Consider the following 19,093-nt stretch of genomic DNA (forward strand, 5'->3'; position numbering starts at 1 on the left):
ATTAGCACCTATTTACTTCAACGTAGCTGAATACACTTTAACACTCGCCATAGATATAACTGACCAGGACTAGCACTACTACACACTAAGGGTAGTTCGCCATTGCCAAACGAATTGCACTTTGCAATTGCACTAAAAACTCCATTCTACACTTACCGCAGTTCTGTTACAGAACTGACTCCACTGTACAGGTGTATTCCAAAACATTTCTATTCTACTTATAAAATTTTACACTGTGTACAACCGACAATCCAGCAGAACTAACCACATGGTACATTTCATAATGCTTTTAGTACAATACATTCCTGCAAAACTCAGTATATACAATTTATATTAAATGCTCAGCTACAGGATTTGCATTTTTATGTTGTGTTATTCAATCTGCTTTAGAGAAATTAATTGGTCAAATGCAGAAGCAATATTTTTATGACAACAATAAGGAGGTGTATAATTTCTGACCAGCAGTATATAAAAGTGTATGTAAAAGAGTTAAACTGAGTTTTCCTAAGTATCATTTGCCTAAAACATTTTTCCCGGTTTCCCACTTGCACTCATATAAAATTATCAAATATAAGCCTGCATTCAGCCTTTTGATCCAACTAGTTCCTTTCCTGTTAGCATGCATCTGATGAACAAGTGATCTGAGTTAAGTACTGCATTTGCTGTATTTAATCCACACAATAACCCCTACCTGCAGGACAACTATAGCAGCCAGACTAAAACAAACTGTACTGGCAATGCATAGTATTGCAGGGACATTAAGAGAGAGATCAAATAAGTCCATCTGCAAAACACCAAGAAGACTAAAAGAGACAGAAAATGAGTAACTTCAAAAGATGGAGCCATGTAAAAGATTAATTTGAAAAGCCCATTCCTAAACAACATTCTCTTTCAAAGGCCTTCATTAGGACAACTCTTGCTGTAACAAGGAGATAACGGTTTCAGAATCTGATAACACCAACAACGTATTACAGAGCTTACTCATTTAGCTCAGGATGGCTTCATTTGGCTTTGTTTTGTGCAGCCTGACATTCAGACTGTGAGGGGGGAGGGGGATCCTGACGCTAGCGGAGTAGTTGCTGGAATGCGTCACATACCTTCCCCAGCACGTTGCACCTCCCCTGACCACAACTATGAAGCAGCAGATGCCCGGCACTGTCAGTGAAGTTACAAATGCGAACAGAGGTGCCGCACAGCTGTGCTCGGCTATCCTTCCCTCTCCCTCCGCACCGAGGCTCTGGCTTTGTGAGAGAGGTGAACGTAGGACTGAACTGGGAGGCTATCGATTCTGCATAACAATGTGGCATGTAATTACGCTGTTCAGTGTCAAAAAATGGCTGGGTGGAAGGAGACGTGACCTTGTTCTTATGCGCAAGCTGTACATTCAAAGTTTTATGGTTGGTATAATTCATCATACAAGCACCTGTCATAATTTATCAACGCTTTATTTAAGGACTGTATCAATTTGGGAACATGAAACCATTCAGAGCTGCTTCAGCCAGGAGGGAGAAGAAGAGTCTCCTCTGAATGGGTAGCTAGTTAATGAAGCATATAGACTTTACTGCTATACCATTCTGCCAAAAATGGTGGAATGAGTGATTTAACTTTCATTTTAGGAGAAGAATATAGCTGCTCATGTGGAGAATCCATTCAGACTCAAAACACATTTTACCATCATATTGAGCCAAACAGGTGTCGCTTCCATTAGGAAGGTAAAGATTGATGCTCTGACAGACTAACCTATTTTCAATGTCCAATGCGCAAAAGTAAATAAAAGGATGGTAATACTCATTTTTTAGACAATGGATACTCAACAAAGCAGGTCTTCAATGGCCATCAAAACCCAATTTTTTGACTCTCAGAAGATTGCTGTGGATCAGTTGTGTTCAAAATGTTTTTAAGAGAAACGTGTCGTCCTTTTTTGATCTCCTTAAAAACATCTGCGGTCATCACATTGCTTTTCCTCCAGTCCTGCCAAACTACATTTTTGGTTACAATTTTGCAGTTCTGAGGCTCCATAAATACGCTACATGGCCAAAAGCATCCAACATCTCAAAATGATGGGCATTAATATGGAGTTGGTCCACCCTTTGCTGCTATAACAACTTCCATTCTTCTGGAAGGCTTTATACTATATGTTGGAGCATCGCTGCAGGGATTTGCTTCCATTGGGTCAGAAGAGCATTAGTGAGGTTGGGCACTGATTGGTCAATTAGGCCTGGCTCGCAATTAGCTTTTCAATTGATCCAAAAGGCATTGGATAGGGCTGAAGTCAGGGCTCTGTGCAAGCCAGTCAAGTTCTTCCACACTGATCTTGACAAAACCATTTTTATATGGACTTTGCTGTGTACCCGAGGGCATTGTCCTGTTGGACAGGAAAAGTCTTTCTCCAAACTGTTGTCACAAAGTTGGAAGCCAGAATTGTCTAGAATGTCATTGCATTAAGATTTGCCTTCACAGGAACTAAGGAGCCTAGACCTAACCATGAAAAACAATCCCAGACCAAGGGGTGTCTAGACACTTTTGGTCATATCGTGTACGTTGTTTTAGTCTAAATGTGATGTGCATTTAGAATGATAAGCAGTGTTACTGTTCTATTCTATAGATCTCATGTTGAATGTTCGATGCATTTGCAAAAAAAAAAAAAAAAAGAAAATAGATCAAATTAAATTATAATAGCAATAAAAAATTGAACGTATTGATACAGCTCTACAATGACTCACCATAGACTCCCCTGACTGCCCCAATCTCAGAGCTGTGAAAGAAGCGTCTAAGAAAAGCCCAGTCAGTCAGGCTCATTTTCCTGCACACAGTTACCAGTTGGGGGAAATCTTAAATGCAAAATGGAGGCAACAATGACAGCTGAACAGTGTAACATGATCTGCAAAGAACCTAAATGATATTTTTTATTTAATGTTTCAAATAATTGTGATGATTAAATGGGTCTTACAAATTATTGCATATAAAATAATTAACAAATGCAATGATACTGAAAAGTCTTTATTTAGCCTACCCTGAATTAAAAATGTACATGCTCCATATGTTGCTGTTGTCTGTAACTCCCAGGGAAAAAGCAAAATAACTGGGAGCAGACAATGCTTATTTGCGATTGTATGACAGGACTGACACTGTTTCTCATCGCTGAAGCAAAAGACTGAAGCTAATTTAAGCCTTTCAGCCAAAGCTTGTACTTGACAAAATACCTTATAATAGATAGTTAGGTTTAGGAAAAATTATAAATGGTACAGGACATATAGATATCTTCCTGCTCAAGAAATGACTCCCCGTAAAACCACTTTTCAGTTCACGGCAACTAGTTATCAACTATTAATTTGAACATTTCATGCTGAGCATAAATGTTTAATGACAACGAAATTCATTATAATTGCATCCAAATAATTGTAATACTTTTTCTTATATGGTTATGAGGCATTTTCTGCAACAAGGAATTCAACATAAAGCTAATGTCATGTTGCCAGTGTTTTGAATGAACACTTCACAAAAGTGAGAAATTCCACCTTGAGATTCTGTAAAAACTGAAGAAACCCATTTAAGAAACTAATTGTCTCTAACAGGTGCAGATCAGGGAGGGGGAGGGGGCAGCTAGAATAGACTCTGAATACTGAAGCTTAATATCGAAAGACTAACCTTGAAAAGGTTAAATGAATCAACAAACATCTTTGTGAAATGACAACATGGAGGTCAACAATGGGGTCCAGTTTCAGTTTCGTCTGATTTATTTGCAGACTGAAGAATGTTGCCTAAATTGTCTGTGCTCACATCAATATAGAAAACAAATCAAATTGGCCTCTGGTGTACCCATTAGCCAAATTCACTTTTTACCTAATTAATATTAAAAAGAACCCGAGCTTGATTGTAAGACCCTTGCAAGAAATTAAATAGTACTGTACTACCTGCGATCTTGCATTTTTTGTTAATCCACTCATTAACACATTTTAAGTAAGATTCTCTTCAGATATAACAGATTTGTACTTGTTTGACCCTTTTTCCCCCAAAATATAAAAGAAATGATGCAAGAGAATTACAACAAGAATAAAGCATGTGTCCAGTGACCACAATGCTTCAGCCAATCATAAAACTGCAGTATTGGCCTACCCTTTATAAGAACAAACTTCAAATGTTGAAATGCATGTCACATGTATTTTCACAGCTGTCAAAACATATCAAATGAACACAAGTGTGAAACACAAAGTCCCTTTAATCCCAATGCAGGTATATTGGCTACTCGTTATTATACTCAGTTACACCTATGCAGCCCTAATTAATCAATACAATGTAGCTTGACAGTTAAGTTGAAGGTTCTTTTGTGGTACCACTTTGTACTAGGTTTCTAGCTTGTTCGTTCACCTTCTGGTAAACAAAATGTTTGTAGGATTCAGATTTGTTATAGACAACAGACAAGCTAAGCTACTTGTAAAACGTTTTGGGATCTATTTAGGGCTGTTGCGTTAAATTAATGGGCAAAGCTGAGAACCAAACAAATGAACATTTAGTCTAAAAAGATTGAAAAGAATCCCTACAACAATTTCAAGTACAATTGCTAGATTGCACATAGATCATTGATAGTTTTAAAAAATTAAGGTTTCTGATCTTCAGTTCTTCTCAGGTCAGTCTGAGCCAATAGTCTGCAGAAAGCTCATAAGCTCAAAGAAAATATTTTTTGTAAAATAACTTAAATATAGCCACACAAATCAAAGAAATTTTAAATATTCAGTTCCATGATGAATACTGTTAATGTGAACAACTGTGCAGCTGTCTGTAATCACTTTGAGCTACAAAAAGACACACTCACAGATGAGTGACCAAACGACAGCAAGGAAACGTGAGATTTCTCACAATAAAATATTAAAAGCCTTTTCAGCTGGAAACAGCTAACAACAGACTGTCCTCAGGGGTTGCCAAAGAGTAAACTTCAAATCATTTTCAAATAAATCAACAGACCTAAATATTTTAACTGCCCAGCCTTTTTGCTCTTCCCCTCAAAGAACTCCTATTGCACAAAGTCCACCAAACAGAAATCCTTACGCTACCAAGCCGAAAAACACACAATAAACACTGAGGTTGATGCTTAATATAGGCCTACAGGCATCCAGACTTCTTTTTTAATCATTAACAAGTAGAAGAAAAAAAACTAACCCAAACAACTAATGTAAACAGGGCCTATGTTGGCATGGCTTAAAATAATGACTGTATCCTGTTAGACGTGTTCAGTATCTCCATCGTGAGATTTCAAGATTTTAGATAAAATGTTATTTTGTCAACAGTTCAGGTACCCTTATCCCTATTTATTTTTGCTATAAACATTCAGAAAACCCTACCTATCCTAAAAACTGGTGAAATTCCATGATTCTGGTATCCTACATTTAAAACGTACAGATATAGGCAAACTTCTACATTGCATTTTCATCAGTGTTCAGATTGTGTCAATTAGAGAGACTTAAAGGTGCAGTCTTTTTTTTTTTTTTTTACAAAAACCAAACAATTTAAAATGAAGCCAATTTATGAGCATCAGGAATGATCATGCAAGGATGTTCTGCTTTATACAATGATCACACATTGCACTTAAGTAGCGTTTCGGCACAAAGCACATACCCTTTAAAACATCCATACAAAATAAACCAAAATTCGGACAACTGGATGTATTAAAAAAACGATGAGATGGCTCAAAAGATTCACAATGGTTGAAGCAGAAGTGGCTGCTTGGCTAGCTAGCACCAATGTTTACTGAAAGGAATGACAAGATGGCAATTTGGATTGACTGGGAGGCAATGAACAGATGCCTTCACTAAACACATTTCTCTTTGTTCTGATTTTTCCAATCAAATAGCTTTGCTTCTTCAAACGCAGATATTTTTTAAGCCTGGGATTTTAACTCGGGGATAAGTGCTGCACCTTCAAGTGCCTCCATACAATTATCACAGAAATGACTGCAGATATTAGCTCATTCAGGCCTTATGATGGAAAATGTGAGGAAATAGTCTATCTTTGTCACAGCAGGGGGGTAAGACAATAAATGGAAATCAGCAAGAAGCACACTGAAGGTTAGGAAAAAATACTATATTCTTTATTGAAAATATTAGTATGTGGAACTGTGTAATAATAATTCCATGCAAAAAAAGATCAAAGGCAAGGCCCACCATGCTCCGTATAGGGTTAACAGAACAAAAGCGGCATCCAATGAGCAGATGTGTATGCTACAGCACATTACAGTACAGCAGGGTACATCTTTTCTACAGAAAGATTACATTGGAATTTGCTATTCAATGTAAAACAAAAGAATAAAAACATGACCATGCATTAATTTCTAATACAAGAACAAAAGGTAGAGAACCACAACCAAAGAATAAAGACATTTTTGATTCTAAAAGAGAGGATTTCTATAGCAGTGCAGGAAATAAACATATCCCTGTGAAATGGATAGCATTTTGTACTTTGGAAATAGGTGGAAATTTGCATAGCAATGAATCACAAGGGAAATAATTATTATTGACAAATTGTTTAGGTGTTATCATGCCAATTATCTTAGCTAGCGAGCTACGCAGCTTCATTCAATTTCAAGGGAACAAAGGGTTGTACACCATGGACAGGATTATGACTGGCCGTTTAACCGTTAAGACAGGTGCAGTGTACCATTGTGAAATGTGAATAGATCGTTTTGGTGGCAAATGACGAAAATGATTTAAAAACAGCTCACTTTGTTCCAAAGTCAAATATCGATAATACCGCGGCTGCATCGAATTTAGGCTAATGCAAATTAATGCAGTATAATTAAGTGCTACGATTACCGCCACTTTTGGCCAAATCGTGAAGTCATATTGGCACAATGCACCTTCAAAGGGGAAATGGAGACGAAAATCAGGTGTGTTCGATCAAGCACGGCTATAATCGAATCGAGGCAAAATGTATCCACTTTACAGGAATTTACAGCATAATGTACTCTATTAAGACTGGATGGGAGGTACACAATGACATTTGTTTTAATTTCTAGTGCTACAAATGGGTTAACTATACAGCAACTTGACAGAAAAAGACAAAAAGGTTTCTATTGGTGTTATTTTTAGTCTGTTACACAGGAGGAACTGTATGAGTGAGTTCTCTTTTTAATGCCAATGTCGTCTTCTGATGGAAAGAGGAAATGGGGAAGAAGGGATTCACAATACAGCTAAATGCAGAGTACAGGCAGAGGCCACACCACACAGCAGCAGATGATCATTAGCTACACAATGGAGGGGAGGACAAAGATCTGATAAATGCAGAATGTAGAGCCAGCCTCGATACTATGAAACAGGAAAAAAGAACAGAAATAAAAGCACAATGAAATCATTGGTGCTACTGTATGCTTTTTAAAAAGGCACGTCATATTATTATTACATAATCAGCAGATACTGCATTAAAATTATTGGTGTTCTGCAAATTCTGTTTACTTATGTCAGCTACACTGATGACCTGAACAATGACAACCAAGTCGTTCCCATGTAAATTTTGGGATTTGTTTTTCAATTATACGATTGTGTTTTTTGCATAGTTGCCAGCCAGCTATCTTAGGCACACCGAGGAGTTCTCTGGCGACATCAGAAAAAAATCGAATTTACTAATTTACTACTCAATAACTGAAGGTTCACTATACCATCTCTTTTTTTGTTAGCTGTAACGATTTTTGCTTCGAAATGTTAGCCAGCTAACGTTAGATAGGCTAAGTTATATCGTGTAATTACGTTACGATTCTGGGCATGCATAAACTTAGCTTGCGATCCAATGTATTTTGTAGTTGTGAATTTGTTCAAAACTATCCAGATGAATATTATAACGACAAATATAACAAGTACATACTAGCAAGGCCCACTATTTTGCTTAGAGAAGAATTCAGGTACTGGCTAGCTTTCTAGCTACTCTAACATCGTAAGGAGTGACACGCTCAACGACTTAGCTGCTCGCTATCTTAGCTAATTAGTTAGTTAACGTTAGCTGCCAGGCTTCAAAAACTGTAGCGACGTAAACCTTAATGCGAGTATCTAGCTAAACAACCACCAAAATATTAGCTAGATACAAATCAGCCTATCCACTATGCAAATAACTTGTCGCATAGGATAACAATTAGCTAGTAGCTAGCTGAAGATGATAGACAGCTTGTCTCTGATATTTTGATACACTCCAGTTAGCTAGTACCCAGTGCAAACGTATTATTGCTTAGTTTGTTAGCTAACGTAGCTAACAGGCTAGTTACTTCTGTGGTTAATAAATAAGACAGCATATCTAGGTAATCGTGAGGAATAAATAAAAAAATAAACAATACCTCTATTTCTTACTGAGCCAAAAACAGGAAGAACCAGATATCCAACATGCACTAAAACCATCCTGGGATCCTTTTGTTAGTGCTGCAGCCTGTGAGACAGATGGCCCATGGAAATGGTCCCTTCCAATCCCCTATACATTCAAATGTGAAGCAGATTCTGCAGCTGCCTCGTAGACAAAGAGAGAATGAGCCAATCACAGAGCACCCATGCAAACATACTGGCTTCCTGTGGCAGTGAGGCATCCAATCACACAGCGTATCAGGTGGATGGACTTACGTGCACTACAAGGGGCTTTCTTTTGTCAAATTGCGCCTATAATAAATCACACCAGAGCGTGCATTTCATTAAGAAGAACATACTGTTTCTTAAAATAAAAAATAATAAAAAATCACATCTCTACTCTGCTTAATTAAACACGAATGTGACAAAATATGATGCACCGGTTACACATAAGATAATTGAAAATAGCTGAATGAATAATTACACTTTAGGCACAACAGATATTTCTTTATGTAGGGATTTCAGGTTTGATGTGCAATCCAGAAATTGATATGTCCTCTGGTTTTAAATACATAAAAATAATTTTACTTAATGTTTAGAAATAAACAAATATCATTTTGCGATTATAGATAACACTTGAGCAGTTTTAGATGAGAAAAGGTCATTTTGGGTCACCTTACTTGTAAAAAATGACAGATGTACATTGGCTGCAGTTATTTGGCTTATTAATTTTAACCTAAATCTTTGATAATAATGAGCATAACAAACACTGGTAAGCAATGGCCACATCTAATCTGAGGATGAGTAGACAGAAAACTTTCCAACTGTGTGTATTTCTGTGATAGCTGCATATTTGCAAAGTACTCTGGAAAAAGTGTTAATCCATTTAGTTGTATAATGGACTAACAAAAGCTCAGCCAGATGCTGAAATATTAATGTTCATGAATGTGTAACACTGTCAGGTCAGACAACTGCAAAAACAAAAAGCTTAACCCATCATCCATAAACAGAAAATTGGTATGCTCTGTAAATCTGATTTAGTTTGCTAAACATTTCCCCAAAAGTTTCTCTCAATTTTCTCTTCTTTGTTTTACATACTATGTCAAAGACATTTTGAAATAACCTACTATGGTCACTAGACAAGCAACAGTAATTTAAAGGGCTTTCATACTTTAAAAAGCATCAGAATTGATGTGTCATGTTGGCCCAGTTTAACAGTGCCAGTCTACAGAAGCACACTGAATCCGGTTTCACGATGTAGGCTACTTACCAGGTGTGGTTTAGAACAGTTTTACATTTTTAAATTTTTTTAAAAAAATGCCTGATGGTGCTTTGTTAATACGTGAATTGAGACCACATTATGGAATTGTTGGTGTTCCGGTTTTCTTGTTGGAAAGTGTCTTTGTGTTGTTATGAGGACACTGCAGTCTTTTCAGAAGAGATGTGAATTTGTTGTACTGACCAACTCAACATCAATATGGTCATTAAAAATTCTATGACATTTGCTAGAAAGATTAGGGGGCTCTCTGTCATTCTGGCCACATTCTTAATCTGCCCTTAATCTGTGCATCTAATCATCCCCTAGTATAATTGCCTGAATAAATCCCACAACCTTACCTGAGCTGATGCATAATGGTTGTGATATAAACTGACATTAGTAGTGTTAGTGGAGTTGTGCTGGTTATCAAAGTGCTTGAACTATTTTATTTATTTATTTCTTTATTTATTTAATAAGTATCGCAATACCACAGCGCATGAGAATCCATATTTAGTAACCTATTGGAATGTGTAATTTCAAATAAATGTTATTACAAATAACTAAAAAAGATTATATGATTCTTAAATGTATTTTGTTAATAAAGACAACTCTTTTATATCATTTTTGACTTATGGATATTGATAAAAAATTAATTATTAGTTCAATTAATAACTATCTCAGCCTTGAGCCTATGGTATATAAGGTAAATTGACAAGGCTTGGTCGATATAGGTGCAAGGACTCAGACGTACCAATTTAGTAGAATGCCCTGCCTTTCCTGCTTCACTGGTTTCATATTTAGCAATGAAGGGCATAAGTAACACTTCATTCATATGGCAGCAATATATATATATATATATATATATATATATATATGTGTGTGTGTGTGTGTGTGTGTGTGTGTGTGTGTGTGCTATAGATTTCTGGACTCATAAAATCAAATGACAACATCTCTGAAGGAGTCATGAGACAATGAAGCTTCATGGACCCCATAGTGGGTGGGGCTACCAAATGCTGTCAATGACTGACATGTGAAACGGTCAAAATAAGTTGTTCACCATAGAAAAAAAACAATGTTTCATTGGTCACTGAGTCACTGATATGTATGTCAGACCGTTCTAGGAATTACGAAGCCTCACTCTTGGTTTTTCTTGGTTTTATATTTTTAAGAAAAGTAACCAAATGGTGGTGTGAACGCCAAAGGGAAGTAACATTCAAAATCTACTTCCTGTCAAATTCAGAGGTGTGAAAATGAAAAAAAAAAAGTGGGTGCAGGCCTTTGCCTTCTCCAGAGCCCTTGCAATCATCAAGATCATCAAAACGGAAACGGTGTTAGCTTGCTTCAGTTACGGCCGTGGTTAATAAAATGGAGTCATTAATCGCTCATAAATGCGCCTCCGGGAACAGCAGCCATCCAGAACCAGGGCATGTCTAGGCGAGTATTTCGCAATGTTAAACCTCCGCAATAATAAACTCAGCAGTGCCTGATATGCTAACAGATGGGCTGGTTTTGGCTGCTGAGGCATCAGGCTGGAGCTCAGCTCCATATGCCACTCTCCCTGCTCATTTCCATCACTCAGACAGGAAAGCAGTGTGTCGAGCCATCGCTCAAACACAAAAGAGTGGGGGGAGGGAAGAGCAGTCTGCTTATCTCCGCGCTCTCTGTCCGCCGTGTCAGGGCACCCCCCCCCCCCTCGCAGCACACGGCCACGGACTCCATTCCGATTCGCCCGCAGTGCAGAGCTTAAACAAACCCGGACAAAAGGCCTCACACCTCTAGTGCGCCACACATCATCACCCCAAAGTGCAGGGTGCTGGAAATGAGGCCCAGTTAATGAGACCTGAAATGGCCGTTGTGCCCTCTGCTCGGTTGTGTACAAACGTGATATTAGTTGGGCAGGTTTCTTTGTTTTAAAGCTTGCTTTGTATTTGAGGGCTGGTCCCAGCATATGGAGCACATTCAAATCTGCTCCTTCCTAATGAGGCCTTCCTGTTATCCAGCACCAGTGCTCAAGGGGCTCATTCTTGAAAATGGATGCATATAAACCTTTCTGGTGCGGGCTGATTGGTAACATATCAATCTACTCGGAGACTGAGTCTGCGGGTTTGGAACTGGTGATTACCTGTTCAGGATGAGAAACCAGCCTAGGAAAAGAATCTGTTCATTTGTTTGTAAACTTCATTTCACCAGGCAACTATTCTAATTTTTCGGCTAATTTGACTAAATGTGGTCCATGATGATGTTTTAAGGGTGCCACATTCATTCCAAATAGCCACTTTCAGTGTACCACAGGAACTAATGCTTTATATGTTCAGGGAAATTAAGAGCATAAATATCAGTGTCAAGATTATTGTACTTAAATAGCCAAATTTCTCTGCAAAAACGCTTCACTCAGCACACATTAAGTGTGTCCACTTATAATTCATACATATGGAATATTTTTCTCAACATGCTTTGGCTGCGATTTGACATAATGTCTAAATTCAGGTCTTTATGCTTCTTTGTTTATATTCTTTTTTTCTGACTAACTGTCAAAGATGGAGGTTGACTCACATTCTTGGGAAGATAATGTGTTTGAACAAATTTTTTCGCTTATATTTATACAAAAAATGGTCTTCTCTATGTCTAAATACATTCTGATCTGAAGCACACAGAAAAGATGCTAAGGATTGTATCAGTTGTGTTTTATTTAGACCTCCTCAGCTCAGTTTAGAAATCTCCACCCTTCCACAGCGTGACAGAGGCCTGCTTCACAGTGCTGCAGCTCACGCTCACACCAGTGTCTCAGCCGCGTCCACCTGTCTACACCTTCCTGATTTGTCACGCCCAGCCGATTTAGTCTTTTAACACGTTAAATTTGAGCCCGACAGCAAAACATTAAAAAGAAAACAAAACAATGGAGCCGGATGGGTGAGCTGTATAGGTTGACGTGGGACTTTTAATGGGGTGCCCCGAAATAAATGAATCTGGAATTGCAGGCTCTGCAGTTCCCACCACTCTGCTTCCTGCACCCAGTATAATTGCATGCTTTCAAACGGCTGGAAGCTGTTTACACTGCAGCATGATTCCATTTAATGCTGCCCAGTCACAGCTCTGCTTTCCCACCCAAATGTCTCCAAGTGTCAGAGAGTGACAACATATATTTATGTATTAATAGGCTATAACATTATTTCAAGGCAGGATAAATAAACAGAATGAATAGTTGTATTATTTCACATCTATAAAGGCTCAGTTTCTTGCATTTTCTGGTCAATTGCACTTTGCCACCTGAACGTACTTATAGTCGAGGAAGTACCAGTCCCGGAGAAAAGCAAGAGAAACAGCAAGCCATTGTGTGACACTGAAGTGATCCTGGGAGAAATACCATAGAACCACAGAGACCAACAGAGATACAAGGATAAAAGCTCAGAGAGGTCAAAAGCATACAGCTGAACAGGCCTCCCTGCGTGAAAGCCTGCCATGACTGGAGTATATCTCACTTGCCCCTGGGAACTGTGGAGGCTCCTGAAATGGCTGAAGCCTCTATGTACTGCTGTGACGCTGGTGCTGCCATTCTTATTCAGAGCGAGTCATAAAACACAGAAAGTATGTAATGGGCTTTGATGGTCATGTCATACTCTTTGATTGGTTTGGGGGCATAAGTAATTTTAGATCTCCACTATGAGTATTTTAAATCTATTTTTTTTTAAAGTAGTTTTATCAGAGCAGCTTTACTTGAAGGGAATGTTGGCATCTCAGATCCTAAAGTATGAGTGTGTGACATAGCAGATCATCCATCAAAAATCCACTAGTCTCCAAACAGACTTTTTCTCCCCATTTTAATAAAAGACATTTTAATTGTGCAATTTTTGCAGGGCGCAAATAGATTTTTCAGTGCTATCGCTGTTGCATTGGTTGCCGGTCCCTGATCCCCAACAACCACCCACCCCGGTTCATTTTTCACCAGGGCAACCAAAATGCTAGTAGTCAATCCTTGCACTTGTTGCATAGGAAATAGTTAATTACTGCAAAATTCTGTAAGACAATATTTCAAATAAGCAGGATGTGTTCATTATGCTCCTACTTAATCCCCAAGTCTTACCTTAACGTCGGTACAATATAAAATTAGCTAAGCGCATCAAATTGACGCAGAACATGGACATTAAACACGTCAGCTTCCTACGCATGGTTTCCTCAAATAAAGAAGAGGGAAGCAGTCCGCCTCCGAGCTCAGGTTGTGACTCTGCCTCATCATTGAGCCATCTGGCCCAGCGGTGAGCGCATCTGCATCAGCCAAGCTGTACGAACCCTGGAAACCACCATACAGATGGCAGGCTCGCAGAGAAATCAGCGGCATGAAAAATCTGATTTCCGGTCCAAACCTGAGGCTGGAGAGGAAAGACACTGTTGAGCTGATCTACCGCCCTGTAGGCTTTCACTACAACGCAAACAAAGCACACTTCATTCAACAGCTAGAGATCCCATTGAGCTGCTAATTCACAGAATCGGGTGTGCCAAATTAGGGTTGAAATGAAAGCCTACAGGACGATAGATCATCAGGAACAGGGTTAGGCAGCCCCGCATTAGAAACAGCTTGTAAGTTGCACACATCTCCCTTGAAAATGATTTCTGACTCACAATGACAGACGTTCTACAACTCACAAGGCTGTGTTTGTGTCTTAAAGGAGCCAGGAAGCACTGTAGAATGTACTTAGTAATTATCATAACTTTTTGTTGCCCGTGCAAGTAGGTTAGTGCAGCCGAGTGAGAAAGGAAAGATGCTCCCTTCGCTGCGCTTGCTGAATGCACACTGCAGCATTCCCAGCCTGGGGGCCTTGACTCACGTTATCTGTTCATCTGAGGCGCCCTCCCCTGACCCCCCACTTAGGAAGTATGTGACTGCTATACTTTCAGAGATCGTTTTACTGTGGTACAGCAAAATATCACTGGGCCACATGCGACAGTAAACGTGGTCTGCCAATGCCCTTGCTTTACATATAATGAACAACGGATACTAATCAATGTCATTTCATCCTATAATAACCAAGGTGTACAGAAAAAAAACAAAAACATTTGAATGAGTTCATTTAAAAAAAAAATGAATGAGTATCCCGGTTACGCCCAGTACCTGTTCACATGGCAGTGCATTTCTCCACGCTTCTGATTTTCATTCTCCAAATCAGTTGCTGCAGGCATGTGTCATGTGTTAAGAGAGGCAAAACAGTGGATCTCATTGTTAGGAAAGCACTTCTAATCTTAGAACACTGCTACAGCATCACATCACACTATTTTGAGACTTGCATCATTCCTTTGTTCAATGAGATGCTTACAGGTTATTCATATTGGGCATAATTGCATATGTTTATATATATAATTTGTAGCCATTCATCCTGCTTATTGTGAGAGTGCTGCTGGGATGTTCTCAGAAACATTTAAATTAGAAAGCTTAAATTTAAGAGCCATAAACATTTCTTGGGGTTTGGAGCAACAGTATGACTCAAAAATGTCCTTACATAATATGAAGATTAAAAACACACTGTGATGAGCATGAGACATTACAGAATACAATGATGAAAAATGTAAATGAAGTCTAAGCTCAAAGAGGAACACAGTTGATCTACAGCCAAGTCACATTTATGTTCTAAAAACAGCATAAATTTAAATAGTTGCAAATGAACCTATCATCGTCTAGTTCAAAAACCAATACACGGTACGTTTTCTAGCTCAGGTTGTTTAAAAAAATCAAAATTTTAAACAAAAATGTAAACAGACCAGATAATTTCAAATGTTCTAATGTTCTAATGTATATTGTGTGGCACCTCTTGCTGCTAAAAGTGTATTTAGACTGCTTTTTTAAAATTTTATCTGAACCCTTGGATCAGCTTTCCACCTCCCAACCCCAACTGTTTCCACAGTGTGTGAAAGCATGACAAACTGACCGAGAATTTCATCAATTACGACCAACAAAGAGAAGATCTGAGCAATTATATGAGCAGACTGAACAAAGAACAAGGACATTCATTGAAATTGTTATGGCAAAACAATAGTGGTCAAATAAATTGATTTTTCAGTAAGTAGATTTTTTAAAAAGATAAATTGTACATAAACAGTAAAAACCAGTGTTTTTTTTAATCATTTTGTTACAGCTATTAATACAATTCTGGGTGGACGTATGAAATAGTCATCTCAGATAATCACAAAGCACAAAAAGAAATGAAGCACTGGCAGAATTGAATCATATCCATTTCGAGGGGTGGGTTTGTTTTGGGTTTGAATAGCATTTGTGTCCATTCACAATCAATTGGAATGTAAAGGCCAGGCAGATGCACTGTTGCCTGACATAAGGCTATTCATGTGATAGCAAACCCTGCATGACCCCCATTGTGATTCAAAATGACTCCATTTCTTACGATAAGTCGCCCTCTAGTGGTGATCTGATCACACAGAAGGCTTAGTAGGCAAAATTCTTTTTGAAGGTTTTAACTATTTTTGGTCATTAATTGAAATAATTTCTTAAATTACTTTGAGTCTCTCTCTGTATGAATATCCATAGGCATTGTTTAGCCTCCTGTGCAAACTACATTGGAACACTAAGCAGATCTAAGCCTTCAGGACAAAATCTTGTTTGCTTAACTGATTGGATTCACACAAACAAGAAGCATATCACTCAAACATGTTGTGATCCCAAATTTGCTCATTTATATTTCAATATTCACCTTCAAATGCATCAATATAAATGTGCTTTTAGCCAACCATTTTCTTTCACTGTAGGACACCATCTCATGACAAACTTTTATGGCTTCAAAGTTTGTTAGAGAAAAATAGACAGCACTCGCTGGAATACTTCTACACTATTGCTTTATTCTGTGAATGTACGAGGGCAAGATATGCACGAACGCTTCAGCACAAGCCTTCTTCAGTATGCTTAACGAGCAAAAAGATAAAAGAAAAGGTCTGAACACACATCCAGCACTTGACTTGATCGCAAATTGATTAATCCATTTAAGCACTGGACATTTTTTTTTGTATGTTGAGCACACTGAAGGCGGCTTGTGATTAAATGTTTGTACATATAGTGCCGTCTTACATTCATGGAATAAACAATAGAGTATGAGTATTCCAGCGAGTGCTGTCTCTTTTTCTCTACCATTTATAGTGTGGGATTCAGCACCATAAGTTTGAGTTGACCACGTTCATTTTCTATCGATTCAAAATCTGTTGCAATTTATTTGATCTTCAACATCTTGACACCCCGTGAGTAATCAGAAATTTACACCTGTTTATAAACAGGTATGCAAATACATATTGAAATGAGTTCCATGACATCAGTCACCTCTTATCTTAACTTCAAAGCTGCAGGTCTGAGATGCAAAGATTTACTTTCATCAATGTCTGTCCACAGTAGGTTGGACCGCTGTTGAAAAGAAAAAGCATTTACATGACGAAAATGATCAATACATAATCTATAATTCCTACAGATAACATTTATTAATAACATCAAGGAATGTGCCCAAACGTGTTTTTAAAAATGCAAAAGCAAATGAATGGAAAGAAAAAAAAATGGATGTAGATGAAATACTTGATTTGGGTCTCCAAATCTGTAAAATACACCTTGGCAGACAGCTGCATCTTCTGTGCAGTGCAACATAGCTTTAAACCAAGACAGAGCAAAACTGCTAAAAACTTGAAATAAAAAGAAAAAACTGTCACAGTGCATTCAGTTATCACTGATCTTGAAGGCTCATAGCTTATTGTGACATAAACAAATGAGCACAGTGCAAAATTAAATGCAATATAATGCGTCAGACTGGCAGTGGTGCACAGTGCCCAGAGGTTGGAATAACAGTAAGTGACATTGCCCGCCCCATAACTCTTCATAGTACGTTCCAAAGTATGTTCTGTGCTCCACGTGGCCCCCTAGTGCCAGGTGCCCGTCCTTACCCCCTGACCCCATTCCCTTTGTGTCCCCACAAAGCCTTTGTCTCCGCTGCTGGAGCAGTCTAGACAGCCAGGCCAGCAGGCAGCGCGAACAATGGCCCAGTCACTCCGCGGGGGACAAAGTGCTGTCAGACCCACAGATGACGTACACCGCAGTCCGAGGGAATCCCCGCTCGGCAAGAAACGTCCACGGGCGCTGGTCTCGGCCAATTATCTCTTCCCAAAGCACAAGGGCCATATGCTGGTGTAGCTGAAGCGTCCCTTTGTCACCATTGTGTGATGACAGAAAAGGCCGACCAATGGAGATGTACCATTAACACAAAAAAATAAAGTTATATGTGCAAGCCTACATACACAATATAGCTAAATATGTTTTTAATTCAGCCGTGGCGCAAATCTGGATACATTCCCTTTGCATTCAAATAAAACTTAAATGGTAGGCCCAGTTGTTTTAGCTGATTGTCTGCACCGACACTCCAAGGTCATTATTAAGATGATGCACTTCACCTAGTGATGTCATCAGTATTTCCAGAAGGGAGCGTGTTACTTCAACGCACTGTATTGAATGCACCAAATGTATTATTAATACACATGTAACCCACAGCGACTGCTGCAGGGTGAGCTCAGGGTCCCTGAGCTGTGTTTGTAAATACCACAATATCACAAAGAAAATTAATCAGATACACATTAACATACAATTCCAGTGCCATTGATAATCCTTAAAAAATCCAACTGCACATAAGCCATGGAATTGTATTTGTGAGCACTGCCTTCAGTATTGAACCGTGTATAAATAGCAAAATCATTTTACTGTATTTGCACTATATTAAATAGCTCTGTAAAAAACCAGATGGCATTTTAGAACGTTACGTTCGAGTCACACGCCCGTGGGCATGTCACTGAACAATGCAAATAAGGGTTAGTTGCAATATGATCTGTCAAGGTGGTGTTCCAGTACGAAGAAAACAACAACAGTATAACACCAGGGAATATTTCACTTCCCAAGTGCAACAATGAGGGGCTTACATTAGGCAGACTTAACACCGCCCGGAGGTCTGACTGAGGTAAAAAACCTGATCAGCACACCAAAAGGGCCGAACAGAACACTCAAACACGAAAGCCCTTCTGATGAGAGGGGTGTAAATGCCCTCTTCAGTACAGGCCCTGGAGCTCCAGGGCTAAGCATACATGACAGAGGCCATTAACCGTACGGCCCGGCCCAGGCCACGCTTGACCGGCGCAGGGTTACCGACACCTGGAACCTCCTCCGCCGAGCGCTGGTAACCGGAAACCGCCGCGGGTTCGCGGGTCATGTGACAGCGGCGGCGGCGAGAGCCGTCAAGTGGAAAAGCGCCGGCAATTACGCGCCGCTGCGTCCTCCGCTCGCCGCGGGCCACTTTCAGAACGAGCGTCTCGGCCCCGAGATTAATCCGTCAGCATTACGGAGGAGGAGGAGGAGGAGGAGGATGACACCCTACGTTCAGCGTGACGGCGAAGAGCCGCGTATTTAACGAGAGCAGTCGCGCGAGGTGAGATTATTATGCCGTAATGAAAGTGAAGCAAACTAAGACCTTGAAAGACAATACCTTCTAACGCGTTTTGG

General features: G+C 39.2%; 1 protein-coding gene across 2 annotated transcripts in view; it reads right to left on the reverse strand.

Annotated features, from left to right (window-relative positions):
- The window catches only part of LOC118212840 (E3 ubiquitin-protein ligase RNF165-like), a 29,784-nt gene extending 21,280 nt beyond the window's left edge, over positions 1 to 8,504 (reverse strand). The window contains exon 1 of one of the 2 annotated variants that reach the window (XM_035391235.1): positions 8,315 to 8,504. In XM_035391235.1, coding sequence (XP_035247126.1) covers positions 8,315 to 8,375 — 61 coding nt within the window. In that variant the 5' untranslated portion in view covers positions 8,376 to 8,504. The remainder of the gene's footprint in view (positions 1 to 8,314) is intronic. The other variant, XM_035391237.1, reaches the window with a different exon arrangement.
- Positions 8,505 to 19,093: the final 10,589 nt, after the last annotated feature.

Source organism: Anguilla anguilla, chromosome 14 (assembly GCF_013347855.1).
Source record: "Anguilla anguilla isolate fAngAng1 chromosome 14, fAngAng1.pri, whole genome shotgun sequence".
Lineage (NCBI taxonomy): Eukaryota > Metazoa > Chordata > Actinopteri > Anguilliformes > Anguillidae > Anguilla > Anguilla anguilla.